Raw genomic sequence first — 16,109 nt, forward strand, 5'->3', positions numbered from 1 at the left:
AGAGAGGGTTTTGAGCGGTTTCACTATTTGAAAGCCTTTTTTACGTTTTGAATTTTTCGAAATTCAAATTTTGTAACGACCGCGAAATTTTGGCGGCTAATCTCCGTTTTACTACCGAAAAGATGCGGCTATTTTTCAGACAGACAGAAATGTAGAGCGATGACGTGGAATCAAAATGACTATTTTTTTATGGGATCAAAATGACTATTTTCTCCCTACCTAGTTGGATTAATAACGATTTTCGCCAACTTTCCCCGTTCCAAGACGCAAGGTCCTTACTTCATCGATTCAGTCTAGTGTCCCTTTAAAGAAATCTGCAAATTTGTGTCCCGCCAATCAGTGCCATCTAAGCTTTCAGATACTGATCTGATTAATCCGGGCCGTTCATTCAGTGGGCCCAAGGACGGATGAGCCCCACTGCAGAAATAATAGTTATTGAATGATCCTAACTTTCCGATCTATGGCTTGCATATTAACGCGATTTATTGTTATTTTGCAACCAATTTATTGGATGGCTAGGATTATCCAATTAGAAAAATTTCTCTTGTCGCTAGTGCCCATTGGATGATAGGTTTTGTTCACCAAAACTGGGTGTAGAAATGCTTGAGAATCAGATGTCAATATATTGTTTCTAAAACATTTTTCTATTGTTCAAGTTACAAGATGCTATATTTTGGGGCATTCTGGGCCCTGGCCAGGAAAAATGTAAGCATTAATCATATAAAAAACAGAGCAACAACTTCCTTAAATGACAAAAATACCCTTACAGCGTGCTTTCCCAATCACATGTTAAAAAGATCGTAGAAAGAGTGAATGAAATTGGTGATTAGCCTTAATCCATAATAACTAGATTCGTCGTGAAGTTATTGCTAATAATTATTGTTGGTGGCCATATTTTATATAAGGTATTAGATAGTATTAATTATTGGATAGTTGTTGTCCATCACTCACTTACCCCTAGGGCTGCAACTCGGGTCGGGCGGGTCGGGTTTTGGAGAACCCAACCCTACCCGAGAAATATCTCGGGTTGGGTCGGGTCGGGTTTTTTTTTCGGAAAACCCACGATTCCCAAACCCGACCCTACCCATGATAAATCTTGGGTCAGGTCGGGTTTTCTCACGTTGACGCAATTTTTTAAGAAAAAATCTTGTTTGGCAAGGCAACTCAACTCATAGAAGCAGAAATTACACTCACATTACACTTGAATGAAACAATGATGTAATTACACTCACATTACACTTGAATCAAACAATGTTGTAATTACAATCAAACAATGTTGAATCAAACACTTGAATCAACTCAACTCATAGAAGTAGAAATTACACTCACATACAATAGAAAAAAATGTACATACTATAACTTATGTAACTCGCGTCGGGTCGGGTCGGCCCCTTCAAACCCGGCTCGACCCGAGATTCATGCGGGCTTTTGAATGCTCAACCCGGCTCGACCTGAAACCTATGAAACATGAACCCAACCCAGGCTATTTTCAGGTCGGGTCGATGCAGGTCGGGTAAAACCCGGCTCGAGTTGCAGCCCTACTTACCCCTACCCCACATGACACTTCATCCAACATTTTCTCCTTTGTCGGCTCTACTCTAACAAGGTACGTACTGACATATAGTATTTACTTTGAATAGCATTATTGTTCAGTTTTAAACAATATTTCGAAGGTACTCTCTTGTAACATATCACTGGTTTTTTGTATCAAAGTATCATAAATAAGTGAGTATAAATTATCAGTACTGAAACATAGTAAGTGAATATGATAAATTCATGGGTTTCTTTCAAAAAATAATCGCTAAAATTCCGCAAGCACAAGCTCCCTCCTATGTTACAACATGGGAGACACAAAATTCTGAAGCTGCAAGTTTATCAATTTTAATTGCAGCAACATATATTTCTTCGGAATTGCACATATTCCTTCACTATGCATTGATTAAATTATACATAGAAGACAAAAATTCACATATCAAGCAAAATTAGAAAAGAAAGCAGCTACTGGCGCTTTTACTACGCTTTGTCAACCTCCATTCTCCTGCAATAATTCCGATGCGTATGCACTTTTAGTAGCAGGCTGTGAGGAAACTTTCCTCTCATGTTTGGCGCTCTTTGAAATGTGCTGATAACCATTATCCATGTTGCATTTTTTGAACTTCCTCATGAATGGAATGGAACAGAACAGTAGGAATGTATCTCTCTCCAAAGCTCGGAAAGACAACCTGCCACATTCAAAGCCATTGGAGCAGTATTCGATCAATTACTGTGTTTGAAAAGTTAGTACAGAACAAAAAATTGCAACATTGTTGATGACTAAATGGAAAATTTTCATGAAATGATAGTGAGAAGATAACACGGATATCCAAGGCAAGAGTAGTACTAGGATGGGTGACCTCCTAGGAAGTCCTCGTGTGCACCCCACTGCTCTGTCTTTTTTATGCAAACAATAAAAATAAATAAACATGGATATCCAGTTACTTGAACAAGCCCGTAGACTCTTACAGTAGTTTGATGCCTCAGACTAACCTGAGTCGACTCGGATTTACCATGCCCGAATTCTTGTCCAACAGTCCAAGTCTAAATGTGGTCCTAAAGAGTCAACCAAAAACTCCTTTGACTCGCCCGGTTAACGAGAACTTGAACATTTTAATCATCAACTCACCCAAGTTCACTCGGATTTACCATGCACAAGTTGTCATCCAAGTCTGAGTTTTTAAACACTGGTTTATGCGCATCATATGATGTGCAATGAGACATAAAGTGTGTTGCTTCTAGCACATACACCTTGAAGGCCAAACAGCTTATACGTCTGTACAGCTATATGAAAGTGTTGAAAGACTTATATAAATGGTTTTTATCAGTATGAAACTGTAGAAAAATGCATTCACATAAACAGAACTAATAAAATATCAACAATTATAAAGCAATAAATGATAAATTACTATTTAGTCAGTAGCAGCCATGTTGGTGTGAGTCTGATGTGTATCTAACAAACATTTTTTAAGAAGATGAAATATTCCAAGCGAGTTGGCATACATAGTGACATCCGTGCATGTATTGGTGTTATAGCTGGAACTTGATCTTCGGGCCACTTTTTGCATATGACGTACATAATCATCTATGGAAAATTTTGCATAATCAAGAAGATATATTTCCTCACCGCCACAAGCTTTCCTGCATTCTCAGGTCTTCTTGCCACGCTGATGGCAGCAGCAGCCGCAGCACCTGAAGAAATACCAACCTACAGAATATAGGTCATTTATTATCACAATCAGCATAAAATAAAGTGGTTTCTAAATGGATCAAAGGTCCATTTAGTGCAGAAAATTTCAATATGTAACTTCATTTCAGCTCAACTCCCAGGCACAGGTTACTCATTTCCTTTAGATCCTGTAGAAGAAACTACAAACTCGGGAAATGGAAGAGGGGAGCTAACAAGCCCCAATAACATCCAAACCTGGTAAAAGTTGACCACATACCCAAAAAAATCCTATCATGTAATCAACTATAGGATAAACTTTTAGACCAAAAAAAAAAGAAAATTTGATCAAGCTACTCGACTGAGTTCCGAGTTTTTGGAACCTCTCATGTGACAATGTCCTAGGAAAATCTCTCAGTTAAGAAGTTTTGACATTATAAGCAAATTTTTCATTCTAATGACCTGGAAGAAAACTGAAACACAAAGAAAATGTCTACAAAATTTGATTACACAAAACTAGTGATGCTTACCAGCAGACCTTCCTTCAATGCTAATTCCCTTGCCATTTCAATTGCTTCATGATTGGTAATCTACAAGTTTCAGGATAAAAGAAATTAATACTGACTTGCTCAACTGCGCAAATACAAAAGCAATTATATCTCATGTATTACATTTGAAAACAAAATATTAGTCTTACATAATTAGAGCGAGAAATGAAGATATAATAGTAAATGTTGCAAGAGCAAGAAAAGAAGATATAATAGTACGTGTTGCAATTTTGTGGAATGCTATCTTTCAGGAGAATGGATTCAGAGGCATCTGATAACTATGAGTCTTTGTAATTTTCTTTTTCCTTTTTTTTTTAACTATTATGAAATCTCTCAGGTTTCAACAGCGAAGATCAACCATTTAAGAAAGCAACCAGTTAAGAAAAAAAAATTGAAAATTTAAAGAAAATTATTCAAAATTTTATAGACTTAGAAGGCACAATTCTGGGTCACAATTCCCAGCATCAAAGGTTTCATTACCAGTAAAAAATTCAATGGACGAAAAGAAGTGATAAATGTTGTCAGTGAAATAAATGGTAGGTCATCTTATTTCAGACAATTACTTCTATGGGAAAACTAGGGCTCTTGTCTAAACGGAGGGAAAATAGTGTGGTTGTGTCTTGAACTTGTCCTTTGGTGTTGGGACCGACCCAAAGATTTATTGAAGAGCAATAACAGCGAAAACTCACCACAAAAGATGTGGTTATCTGATATACAGAATACTACTTTTAGACTTTGAATTACTGAATAATAAATTTCACTAATAGCAGCTGGAAGGTTCAACTACTCATCTGTCCATAGCTTGAATTAGCTATCTATCAGAATAAAAAAATAAAATAGTATGGTTTCCTGACCTTCAAAACTTCATCAAGCAATTTAACATCCAAGATGCTTGGCACGTAACCTGCATCAATATCTTAAAAATTGTTAGCAAGAAATGGCACGACCATAAAGATTTTCAGGAGGACAAAATACTGAACTGTGACTACAAAGTTATAATAAGACGATTTCCACCACCTGGCTTATCTCCAGAAATTATGCTAGTCTCGGCTGGTTCTACTCCAACTACCTACGCAAAAAGAAGCAAGTGAAGAGAGTAAACTACAAAGCTACAAAACCAGGACAAATGTGTGCTTGTGTATGTAGGTGCCACTTACATCGATAGAAGTTTCAATTACAAAACAGACCTAAAAACAGCGGAAATAAGAAATAAGACAACATATGACCTAAAAGGTCCGTTCAGCCATCTTTAAGAAACCCAGAGGTCATTTTATATGATCAAACTAACGATGGATAGATGAGATCATAACTATGAGAGATGCTGATAATTGTTTCAAGCACGAGCAAATTTCCTGTCGAAAAATTAACTGCATCACTTAAAAACCAGATTATCAACCAGGAGATCTCATAAAAAGAAAGAATAGAGAGTACATGTGGTCTTTACCAGGACAAAATACAGACCCAAAACCAATGCAACGGTGCAGCTACACAATTGTGCTGCACTAGTAGGCAGACTGTGCTCACACATGAGCAAACATGTTGGACTAAGTTAAGTAGGTAATGTGATCTCATACAATACATAATCAAAGGAAAATCTTCTATATCAAAGACCTAATAAGCCTAATTTGTAGGATTAACATTTTGTTTTCTCTGTTTTATTGGGGGAGTAGGCAGGGCGTGAACCCACAATCTTGTGGTTGCAATACAAAGCACCTTCCAATTGAGATAAGGGCCTAATCCACATTTGTAAGATTAAAGTTTAAACCAACATGCATAATTGCCATCAATAGTTTTTTATCTAAAGCTACGAAATCATTGTCATTTTCTCAGCCTACATCTTGTTTTGGATTGGGGAGGAGGGCAAAGTCCAACGACTGAGATGGTCATACAAGAACAAAACAAAGCAGAAAAGGAAGAAATACAAGACAAAAACGATCAGGTCAGAATCAACAGCAAAGAGCTGAGCAAAATTTTAAGACATCCTCACATAACGCGCTGATCAAGCAATAGAGAACTCAGGCAACATTCTAACATCTATCGTGAAATTGCTAAGAACCAAAGAAGAGCAGCATTTTCCCTACATTTTTACCCTTGAAAGGTTTTTCAGATTTTGCCTTCATCTTTACTCTTGAAAAGTTTTTCATCGCATACACCTGTCCGACAGTATTTCTACACACACTTTTGGCCAGAACACTCTAAAGATCTACAAACACTAATAATCACAGAGAATTTGTGAGAAGTATGCACATGAGTAAATATAACATAGCCACAAGCAAATATTACCTCTGGGGTTACTGAAAGATCTTGTACCACTATAAATACTGATATATATGGGACGAGGATTAAAGACTTGATTGAATACTTGAATTGGTAAGGACTTGATTTCATTTAAGGGGTAGCTAGGTTATTATAAAACTCAAAAAAAAAAAAAAAAAAAAAAAAAAAAACTCAATCAAATACCCAGAAACTATGACAGTGCTCAAATTTTCAATTGAATTTAGATCGACCACTTGGCGGATTTTGGACTTCACTACGGTCTCCAATTGAATCCTGGTCGACTTTCAAGGTTTAAAATTTGGTGATGACGAAGCACCAATGCAGTGCAGAGGTTTTAATTAGTATAAGGTTATTTGCTTCCTCCATATTGACTACCATGGTGTGAGGGCAATTATAGTTGATGCTGACCCTCCCAAGGAATTTTAACTTTAGTATTTATATGGTTCCAAACATAGAATGCTTCGAACCTTAATATCTTTGTTCATCATTTTCAGATAGCGCCCTGTTCCTGTGACAGTACCACCTGTTCCAATTCCCGCCACAAATATGTCAACGCTACCCACAGTATCCTCCCATATTTCTGGGCCTGTAGTTTCAAAATGTACCTGTAATTCACCCAAGAAAAAAAATCATATATTTCAACAAAAGAAGTGTTTATAAAATCTATGTTTGGAATTCACTTGGATCCGAACATTTGCATTCGACGGATCATCAAACTGTTGAAACATGTACGCATTTGTTGTCTGGTGAACTATTTCTGCGGCTTTATCAACGGCTCCTTTTATTCCTTTTGTTGGATCTGTCAAAATAATCTCTGCTCCAAATGCACGAATAAGAATACGTCTCTCCAGATTTATAGATGCGGGCATGGTTACAATAAGCCTGTATCCCTTAGCTGCAGCAACAAAAGCAATACCAACTCCTGTATTTCCACTGGTTGGTACTACTAAAATGCTCTGCAAAAAAGAATGAAATTTGTATATAATGTATAATGCTCTAGAACCATAAATGGTTGCCATTAAAAAAAACATTGTAGGGTAGAGAAAGAAAGCAGCTAACCTTCCCAGGAGAAATAGCCCCTTTTTCTTCAGCATCAGAAATCATACTGTATCCAATTCTGAGGTGCAAACAATTGATCAATAAGGCATTAAGATCAAGCTAAAACCAGCCATGAAAATGATGGAAATTTACCTATCCTTGACACTTCGGCAAGGTTCCATAGACTCAAGTTTTGCAGCAACATTTGCAACACAACCTTCTACCACCTTGTTGAGATATATCATTGGTGTTTTCCCTATCAACTGTTATGATAAATTACAATAGATTAGTAACAAATGTAAGGTTATCCAACATTACAGCTACTAACATTGAATCAGCCTCTACCATTCAAAATTTTTAAAAAAAAAACAAAAAAAAAAGAAAAACATTGAATCAGCCTCTATCAATTTCCTATTCACGCCAAAAGTATTTCATGAGAACTAATTTTTATAACTAGAACAAGTACAACACTACATTGCAATTGAGAAGCAACTTCCTTTTGGACATTCATCAAGATTTGAGTATTCGAGTGAAATTGCTCCTCCAGAAATGTTACCATCGACAGGATCTAATCACCCCTCGTGTTTTCTTCCATGTAATTGGTTTTCTCGGGGTTTCGATTTTCCTTTTCTGTTTATTTAACAGTTCTCATTTATCTAGCTTAATTAGCATTTCTAATTTTTGCAAATGGTTGTGCTAGTCAATTGGGTTATGAGGAACACTGTTTCGAAACTCCCTGGATCGATCATCGACTCACCCGAGTCGACTCCCTTTTACCTTGACTGAGTTCTTGTTTGAGTCCGTGTTTTGCCCTACCAAGTCAATCAAGACTCTTTTGACTCTCCAAAGTTATGACCATGTCAACTGAGTACACGGCCACTCTGCACCAAGTCAACTAGGATTTGCTTTGGCTGCATTCTGGCCCGCATCAGCATTTTGAAACATTGGAAAAGAGGATAAAAAGCTTCTGGGAAAATCCTTTCTTGGACAAATATTTAGTCGAATTTGAAGGAAATGAAAGTTATAACAGAGTAGTAGTTTATGATTCATCCAGAGTCGTCATTCTGGTATTTGTAGGCCATTACAGTGATTCTCATGCCGGTAGACGTGGGGGTTAAATCTGCATGGAACAGAATCGAGCTCCTGAAAAATCTGAGGTCAAAAAAAGTTTGGATTGAAATAAATTCATATTGGTTAGCTTAAAAATGGTCAAAGAAATCTTTGCACGCCGCATTTCCTTTTCCAAACTTATTTCGAGAGATGAAGTCTGCATTTAGAGACTTTGGATAGCATCGGTTTTCTCACATTCTCCATGAAGGAAATATTTTAGCTGATTGACCAGAAACAAATGGTGTTTCTTTTAGCAATTTAATCACATAACAGTATGTGCCTAATATATTTAGTCAGGATATTGGATATTGGCCATTTGCATGTTTGTATTTTTTACGGTTTTCATTTTTGATCTTGATCAAATAGATTATCACCTGATTGTAACAATCTTTGGGAAGTGAACCATCTCAGGAGAGGTAAACACTTGAAAGAGGATTACCATTCAAAAAAACACTTGAAAGTGGAAGCTCCATGAACCATTATCTAATGAAGACATTCCGTTAACCATCTAAGGAGGTCTAACAATTTTGGGATTCAATTGGCGAGGTGTCCTAATTACAAATTTGTTGATGCCAAGGACAATTATGAGAAAGAGAAGGGAGCTCATTACGGTGGTCACGGGTTGCTCCATTGTGAGGGTGAGCCTAGGCGCAACGGTAAGGTTGCTCCATTGTGACCTGTCGTTCACGGGTTCGAGTCACGGAAACAGCCTCTCTGCAAAGCAGGGGTAAGGCTGCGTACATCTAGCCCTCCCCAGACCCCGCAATGGCTGGAGCCTCGTGCACTGGGCCACCCTTTTTTTTTAGAAGGGAACTCATTATGAGGAAGATATAAAAGATGTCAAAGCAGAAGTTCTAAAACCCCAAGATGAAGGGGGAAGCTTGGTGGTTTGGCATGTAAAGAGATAAATATTGAGAAGAAAAAGGATTAAGAGCAAGATCGTAGGGTTTGGTAATATAATCCCATGACTCCCTTTAGATAATTAGGAAATTACAAGTCTTAATGTAAGATGGGCCCAATCCTAAACCCGTGGAAGACATGAAAAATAAGAGTACACACTATATCAATGAGATGCATATGCTCTAGCACTCCCCCTTCATGTTGATGAATAGATGTTGCCTATTTCCATCTTGGAAGATAGTAATTGATGTTAATTCCTGGGATTCAGTTGGAAATTTTGGGGGAAATCCTGTAAAATCACGGAAACGTATAGAAAGATATACAAATGATAGAATTTAAAGATGAAACTCTAGGAAATGCTAGAATAAGCACACATACACACTTACAAACCATCACAAAAACAAGACAATCATCCATAATGGTTTAAAAACATTGAACACCTAGTGACTTGCACTATCTTGTTTGTCTTATAATTTAGTATATACAAAATTTCACATGTAAATATTTATACGTGTCATGATGTAAATATTGACATGCACCACATTTCGCATGCAATTCCTATAAGTATTATTATGTAATACATACTGATAAAGTATACCACTATTTTAACTTACGCTTTTGTTTTATGCACTTGGGTCGTTTCGGTTTCAGTTTTGGTGGGGATAGAAATGAAAACATTTCGGCCAGTTCTTGTCGATTTCAGTGGAAATTTAAAACCATGAACTGATCTCTTGAACGTATATAAGGGGTAGAGCTCCCTCTGGACTCCAATTCTTACAAAAAGGCATTCTACTTCAATATGTATTGTTCTCTTGCAAAAAAAAAAGGGATTAGAGGCTATACGAATAGCCAATTGATTGTCAAAAATCATTGGCATAAGGTGGTTCACATTTAAGCACAAATAGCTAAGTAACCTTCTATCAACTTTACATGCAACTAATCACATCCAATGCCCAATACTTAACGTCAACACTAGAGCGGGCCACCACACTTTGTTTCGTACTTTCCCAGTTAAGCAGGTTTCCACCCACAAATGTACAATACCTTGAAGCTCTCTTATCATCAGGTGAAACTTCCCAATATGAATCTGTAAAGGTTGTGAACTTGTGGTTGTCAAGATGCCCACTATTTTTGTACAAAATGCCATGAGGCAGACGGCCAAGTGATGAATTGAGGTATCTTAGAATCCGATGGATGGACAACTTTACAAAAATAAAATCAGTCACTTAAAACAAATGGTAGACCATGTGGGCTCCATTACTAATACTCATCATACCGATAACTTAAAAAAAACACTAAAGGTACGGAAAAAACTAATTTGGGCCCTTTGTTCGTAGCACCTCATTCATGGACAACCTTGGATAAACAGCTTTCTACGCTTGCTAATCTTCGATGTTCTTCAAAACCTAGTGGCGGTTCCTCTGGGCCACACTTTATCATGACATTTTGAGCAAGCCCTTGGGCCTGGTGCTTTATCATATTAATTTGGCTAAACATGTTAAATTGATCCCTATCAAAATCACAAGAGAGACACAATATTCTTTCGATGAACAATTTTATTTTACAATAATATTGAAAACAAGGGTATTATTGAATTGCAAGAAAACCATTTAAAAAAATTATTGAATTGCAAGAAAGCTTTAGAGATCCAGTTATGATGTATATGATGAAAATGAGGACGATCATGGATTTCTTAATGATCCAGAAGCAAGTAAAGAGGTCTCCAATGTACATGACATATTTGTTAATAGGTATAGGATTTGGAGGATCTTCATTCACAAAGACAAAGATGGAATGAAGCATGGTGCCCATGCTTGATAACAAATTAAATCACCACATAACGTTCAAAAAAGCATTTCCAGAACATGTATAATGGTTCTTGGCGGATGTAATCACCCAACTCTGTCACGACCTTGCCAAGATGGAGGTTCTGATGTAATCACCCAACTCTGTCGCCGAAGAACTTGCCAAGATGGAGGTTGCTCGTGAAAGGATGTGTATCACAAAAACATATCCTTTAGATTCTTTCTTTTTTTTTGTTATTTTTTTATTATTTTGGGGCTTTCTCAGCCCTTGTGTTCTGTTTTCTTGCTTTTTTTAATAAATTCACTGCATCAAAAAAAATGTAGACAGTTTAGCAAAGGCTACACCAGAGCTCTTTCGAAAATAGATCAATGTTATGAATCATAGTTGTTAATTCTGTTTCTCAAAAATGGAAATACTTCATTCTAGTAAAGGAGCAGGAACAAAACCTGCATTTATGGCCTACCGTTTAGTCAATGTTGGGCATTTCTGGTTATAGTTATTCCAGTCATTCTGCTTATTCCAGTTTATTTCAATCAGCTCTTTTTTTGTTAAGATAAAGTGGCCATTTTTCCTAGAAAACTTGATACCTTGAAGGGCCTATTTAGTTGAAACAACATCCCAAAACAAATTAGCAACATCAAAACTCTATCTTGAGTGGATTCCAGGGCAACTCCTGTTCTTACTAAATTTTTATTAGTTCTTGATCCACCAACTCCCTCATTTGGGATCTAGTCTGCAACATTTGTTGAGTTACTCAGAAAAAATAATTTAACCTTCACAATTAAAAGTCATTGATAGAAAGAGAGAAAGATGGTGAAGAAAAGACAGAGGATTACCAGTGGTGAATTAAGAGATATCTCACTTGATCTCCCGCGCTCTCATTTAACTCTTCAATTTTCTCACCATGCGAATGTGCTAGCTAGACAGCATTAATTTCACTAGCCTATTAACTACATATACGCTCCTGCAGAGACTACAAGACTTGAATGCTAAGAGGAAGAAGGTCACTGAAGCTACTCTAGACTTCTCCGCATCATTCAAGAGGGTCCTAGATTTATTGTCTAGAGATGAAGTCCCAAAAGACGGACTACATTAAAACTAGGAGATTATTAACAACACCTGCAACTAAACCAGAAGCACGATTTGGTATAATTGGTCCAACCGCGTCTACTAAGTGCCTAGCATACATGATGATTCTCAAAATTTTGGCCATGACTAAAAAATCGCCATGCACCCTCAAGGCCTCAACCGAACACAAACACAGTAAGTTGAAGTGAAAGTGGCATCAACAAAGAGCTAGGAAATTACTCGATCAATATTTATTTGGAGCCTATCCAATCCATCCAGCAATCTACGTTTTATGCCTACCATCTTGAAAGTAATGGAATGATTGGTCTCACCCTACATACAGGACACCCCATTTTCCATGATGTTGAACCAAAATGGCTACCAAAAATTAAATTTTTCTATTATTTATACACATTTTATACAGTATCAATGTATTTCGAATAATCTACATAAATTTTGCTATGCCTTGCCACTCCCATATAATTGTATAAACTTGAAAGTGTGTTGGGTAATTGGGTTTTTCCAAGGCGGTTCCTTTCTAACACCGAAACACTTATTAGGGCTGGTCTCCATGAGGATGGTAAGCCAGAGTTTATTTTATCCTTTGATAGGCTTGCTAGAACAACCACAATGGGTTGCAGTGTTTCAAAATGCGGATGCGAGTCAAAAAGTGGCCAAAGCAAATCCTAGTCAACTCAGCACGATGCAGTCGAGTACTCGGTTGGCAGTCATAAATTTGGAGAGTCAAATGAGTTTTGATTGACTTTGTAGGACAAAATACAGATTCAGACAACAACGTGGCCAAGGCAAAAGGGAGTCGACTCGGGCGAGTCAACAATGCAATGATGCGGGAGAGTTTTGAAAATATGAAGGGTAGGATATACAAGCAGGAAATCCAATCCCAGGGGCTTATTCAAGATGAAATTATCCAAGAAGGGTAACCAGTCCCAGGAACAGCTTATCAAAGGATTTTAATTCCGATGGAGAACAGCCCCATTTGTGCCTTGGTTGTTTAAGTTTCACCACTTGGCAATCTGAAAAATACCAAACCGCTTATATCTGTATCTCTCAGGTAAATAAAGAATTTCATTGTAATTCATAAACATGGTATCTCTATGAAGTTCACTTATCAGTAATCATATGATTCAGGATTTTCTATTGTAATGAGCAGTCACTTCTTTGTAACTTCATTCTAATTTCAATTTGGGCAAATGGGTATTGACTTACAATTTGAATTTTCAGAGTATAGAGTTTCTGAACATCCAACAAATCTCAATCATATAAAGAATCTGATATCCCCAAGATAAGAAAAACGTTCAATAAAAGAAACCCAAACAAGAAAAGAACCAAAAAAATTAGAAAACAATCCACCAACCAACCAAACAAAGGCCAATGGAAAAAAGAAAAGAAAAAAGGAAGGCATCCCCATTTGCCTTGACACTAACAATAAAAATCTAAATAAACAACAAAAAACGAAGAACATTGATTGATTATCCAAAAACAATCAGAAAAGAATAGATATAAAATAAAATCCGACCTGGGTAACGTCGTCTGCTATGTTGACAGTCTCGACCTCTTCTCTACTCTGCAGAGAAATGGCTTTCGCAGAAACTGAAATGGGTCTTTTTAAAGAGACGCCCTTAGTTATAAAAGAAGAGGGAGATTTGAAGGAAACGAAGGGGAAGCGTTGAGGGGAAGACATGTAATAAGTGGCGGGAAGTAAAAAAGGAGCGACCGCCATTGCTGAGGTTTTGAAGCTTGTAGTCTGAATACCAGAGCTCTATCCGGTTTTAACAAATATAAACGGGCATATTTAATTACGTAGTTGCCCTGAAGTTTTGATGAATGACTAAGTGCGTTTTGGCGTACCGTTTAAAACACCGTTTGGCGTTTGAAACACCGTTTTGGGCCAAACGGCCGTTTGGGAGTGTTTGGGTACGCAGCCACCGTTTGAAACACCGTTTTAAACCCTCAAAATGATGTTTTGCAAACGGTGGAGGAAGGTCCGTTTGCAAAACGCCGTTTTAAACGGAGTTTTTGGGCTGTGGGTTTTTACATGTTTGCCCTCATCAAAACCCATTTTTACATATATGCGCGCGATTTTATGCGTTACGTCAAATACCAAAAAAGTGGGGGTGTTAATATCATTCTTGAGGACACAAATTTGTTAAATTGTTAATATTTAATTCAAAACAAGGGGCTGCAAATATCATTATATGATCTCTTAATTTTGATTTTCTAAAGACAAAAGAATTAAAAGAAACCCTAGTTTCTTACTTTCTTCATCTACTTTGCAAAATTGCAAACCCTCCACGCCTCACTGCCTCAGCGCCTCCACTCGTCCGTCAAATCCGGCTGTTGAGAAGAAGAAGGAGAAGAACCCCAAAGGTATAGCCATTTAATTTTTTGGCAATGATTTTTAATTTTAATAGTGTTTGAATGAAATCCTAATGACCTTTTAATATTGGGCCTAATGAGAGAGTAGTTGAGTTACATTGAGGCCAACCAAAAAATACCCTTTTTGGTCATTTTACCCCTAAAACTCTGTTTTGGGGCATTTGCAACCAAACACACAATACCTCCGTTTGCCGTTTAAAACGCCGTTTTGATCTGGCCAACCAAACATGAAAACGCCGTTTTGACCCAAAATGCCGTTTTGCAAAACGGCGTTTTAAACGCTATTTCTAACGGTACGCCAAACACACCCTAAATGGGCTACCTAACAATATCTCTGTTGATTTCATATGGGAAATGATATCTGGCTACTGATATTTGCCCTACCATGTTTTGATAATGACGCAAACTTACCTTGTCTTTTATTGATTAACCAGTGTCAAAAGATATTGCAATTCTCAATAGCCCCAACAGCCACTTAAAAAGAAAAAGACAAGGTGAGTTTGTGTTATTATCAATATATAATGGTGCAAATATCAGTAGCAATGATATATTCACCCAATTTTTTTTAACTTGGGACAGCCCCTATAGGTTAAACTTAAAAGAGTAGTCATAAATACAATTGAGGGGCTGCCCCACATAAAAAATGGGGCGAATATATCACTTCCCTCTTCATATATATTTTGTGGGGAATGCTAAACCGGAGGACGGTCGTAGGGCTTTCTACTTGTTTGGTTAGCATGAAAGTGGTGGAAATTAGTGGAGTGGAAAACCCTTTCCAAGTTTTCATTACTTGTTGGCAATGAGAGGTTTTCCAAACTGAAGAGGTCTAACCATCCAGAAAGAAAAATACACATTTTTAGGGGCCGTTTTGGATACGCGGATTTTAGAATCTTGAATTTCCTCAAAATATTAGAAGGGAGATGAGAGAAGAAAGAGACCAGCCGTTGTTATCTGATTTCTCGCCCTTCTTTCTGTTAGCAAGAGAGTAGGCAATCATCTCATGTTTCCAGGTTTTAAAAATTTCACAATGGGGGAGAGAATTCTAAAAACTGGAATTCTTACTTAAAATCCAAGATTCTAAAGAGAGAAGCAAAACAGACTGTTTCGTTCTCTTGTCTCCCATCCTGGATTTTGAGAAAATCCAAGATTCTAAAATCCGCATATCCAAACAACTCCTTGGATACGTTTGGATATGCGGATTTAGAATCTTAGATTTCCTCAAAACTGTAGATGGGAGACTAGAGAAGAAAGAGATCAGCTGTCTGATTTCTCACCCTTCTTTCCGATAGGCAAGAGAGCAGGAGATCGTCCCATGTTTCCAAGTTTTAAAAATCTCAAAATGGGGGCGAGATTTCTGAAATCTGGATTCCTTAATTAAAATCCAAGAAACGATGTAAGGACAACAAACGACAGCTTTATTATGAACCCTCTTTTACTTAAAAAGAGACCAACCGTTGTTTTCTAATTTCTTACTCTTTTTTCCGTCAGAAAAAGAGTAGGAGATCATCCCATGTTTCCAGGTTTTAGAAATCTCGGGATGGGGGAGAGATTTCTAACACCTGGATTTCTTACTTAAAATCCAAGATGCTAAAGAGAAGTGAAACAGTCGGTCTGCTCCTCTCTTCTCCCAACTACAGTTTTAAGGAATTCAAGATTCTAAAATCTGGATACGCAGATTTTAGAATCCGGGATTTCTTTAAAATTGTAGCAAATAGACAAGAGAAGAAGCTGACCAGCCATCGTTTTTTACTTCTCGCCCTTCTTTC

General features: G+C 37.3%; 1 protein-coding gene across 2 annotated transcripts; it reads right to left on the reverse strand.

The window, feature by feature from the left end:
* Positions 1–1,856: 1,856 nt before the first annotated feature.
* LOC143882005 (cysteine synthase-like) lies at positions 1,857–13,770 on the reverse strand. 2 transcript variants are annotated; one of them, XM_077385380.1, is made up of 10 exons: positions 13,484–13,770; positions 7,216–7,325; positions 7,084–7,141; positions 6,717–6,980; positions 6,492–6,629; positions 4,765–4,816; positions 4,602–4,651; positions 3,730–3,789; positions 3,161–3,225; positions 1,857–2,222 (listed from the first exon to the last, which is right to left on the reverse strand). In XM_077385380.1, the coding sequence occupies exons 1-10, from the start codon at positions 13,685–13,687 to the stop codon at positions 2,024–2,026; spliced, it is 1,200 nt and encodes a 399-aa protein (XP_077241495.1). In that variant the 5' UTR covers positions 13,688–13,770; the 3' UTR covers positions 1,857–2,023. The 2 variants fall into 2 exon arrangements, with proteins under 2 accessions (XP_077241495.1, XP_077241496.1); XM_077385381.1 differs by having other exon boundaries at positions 3,161–3,241; positions 13,484–13,769.
* Between the last annotated feature and the right edge of the window lie 2,339 nt (positions 13,771–16,109).

The sequence above is a fragment of the Tasmannia lanceolata genome, unplaced genomic scaffold, assembly GCF_043159265.1.
Source record: "Tasmannia lanceolata isolate RefF3 unplaced genomic scaffold, GAP_Taslan_0.1 ptg000007l, whole genome shotgun sequence".
In the NCBI taxonomy this organism is placed as follows: domain Eukaryota; kingdom Viridiplantae; phylum Streptophyta; class Magnoliopsida; order Canellales; family Winteraceae; genus Tasmannia; species Tasmannia lanceolata.

Bases quoted from the DNA above. Each gene is read 5' to 3' on its own strand.
- LOC143882005 (XM_077385380.1), bottom strand. From the start codon at position 13,687: ATGGCGGTCGCTCCTTTTTTACTTCCCGCCACTTATTACATGTCTTCC. The intron at 7,142-7,215 runs GTAAATTTCCAT...TTTGCACCTCAG, and splicing joins TGCCGAAGTGTCAAGGATAG to AATTGGATACAGTATGATTT. The intron at 4,817-6,491 runs GTTCGAAGCATT...CTTTTTGCGTAG, and splicing joins TGATGAACAAAGATATTAAG to GTAGTTGGAGTAGAACCAGC.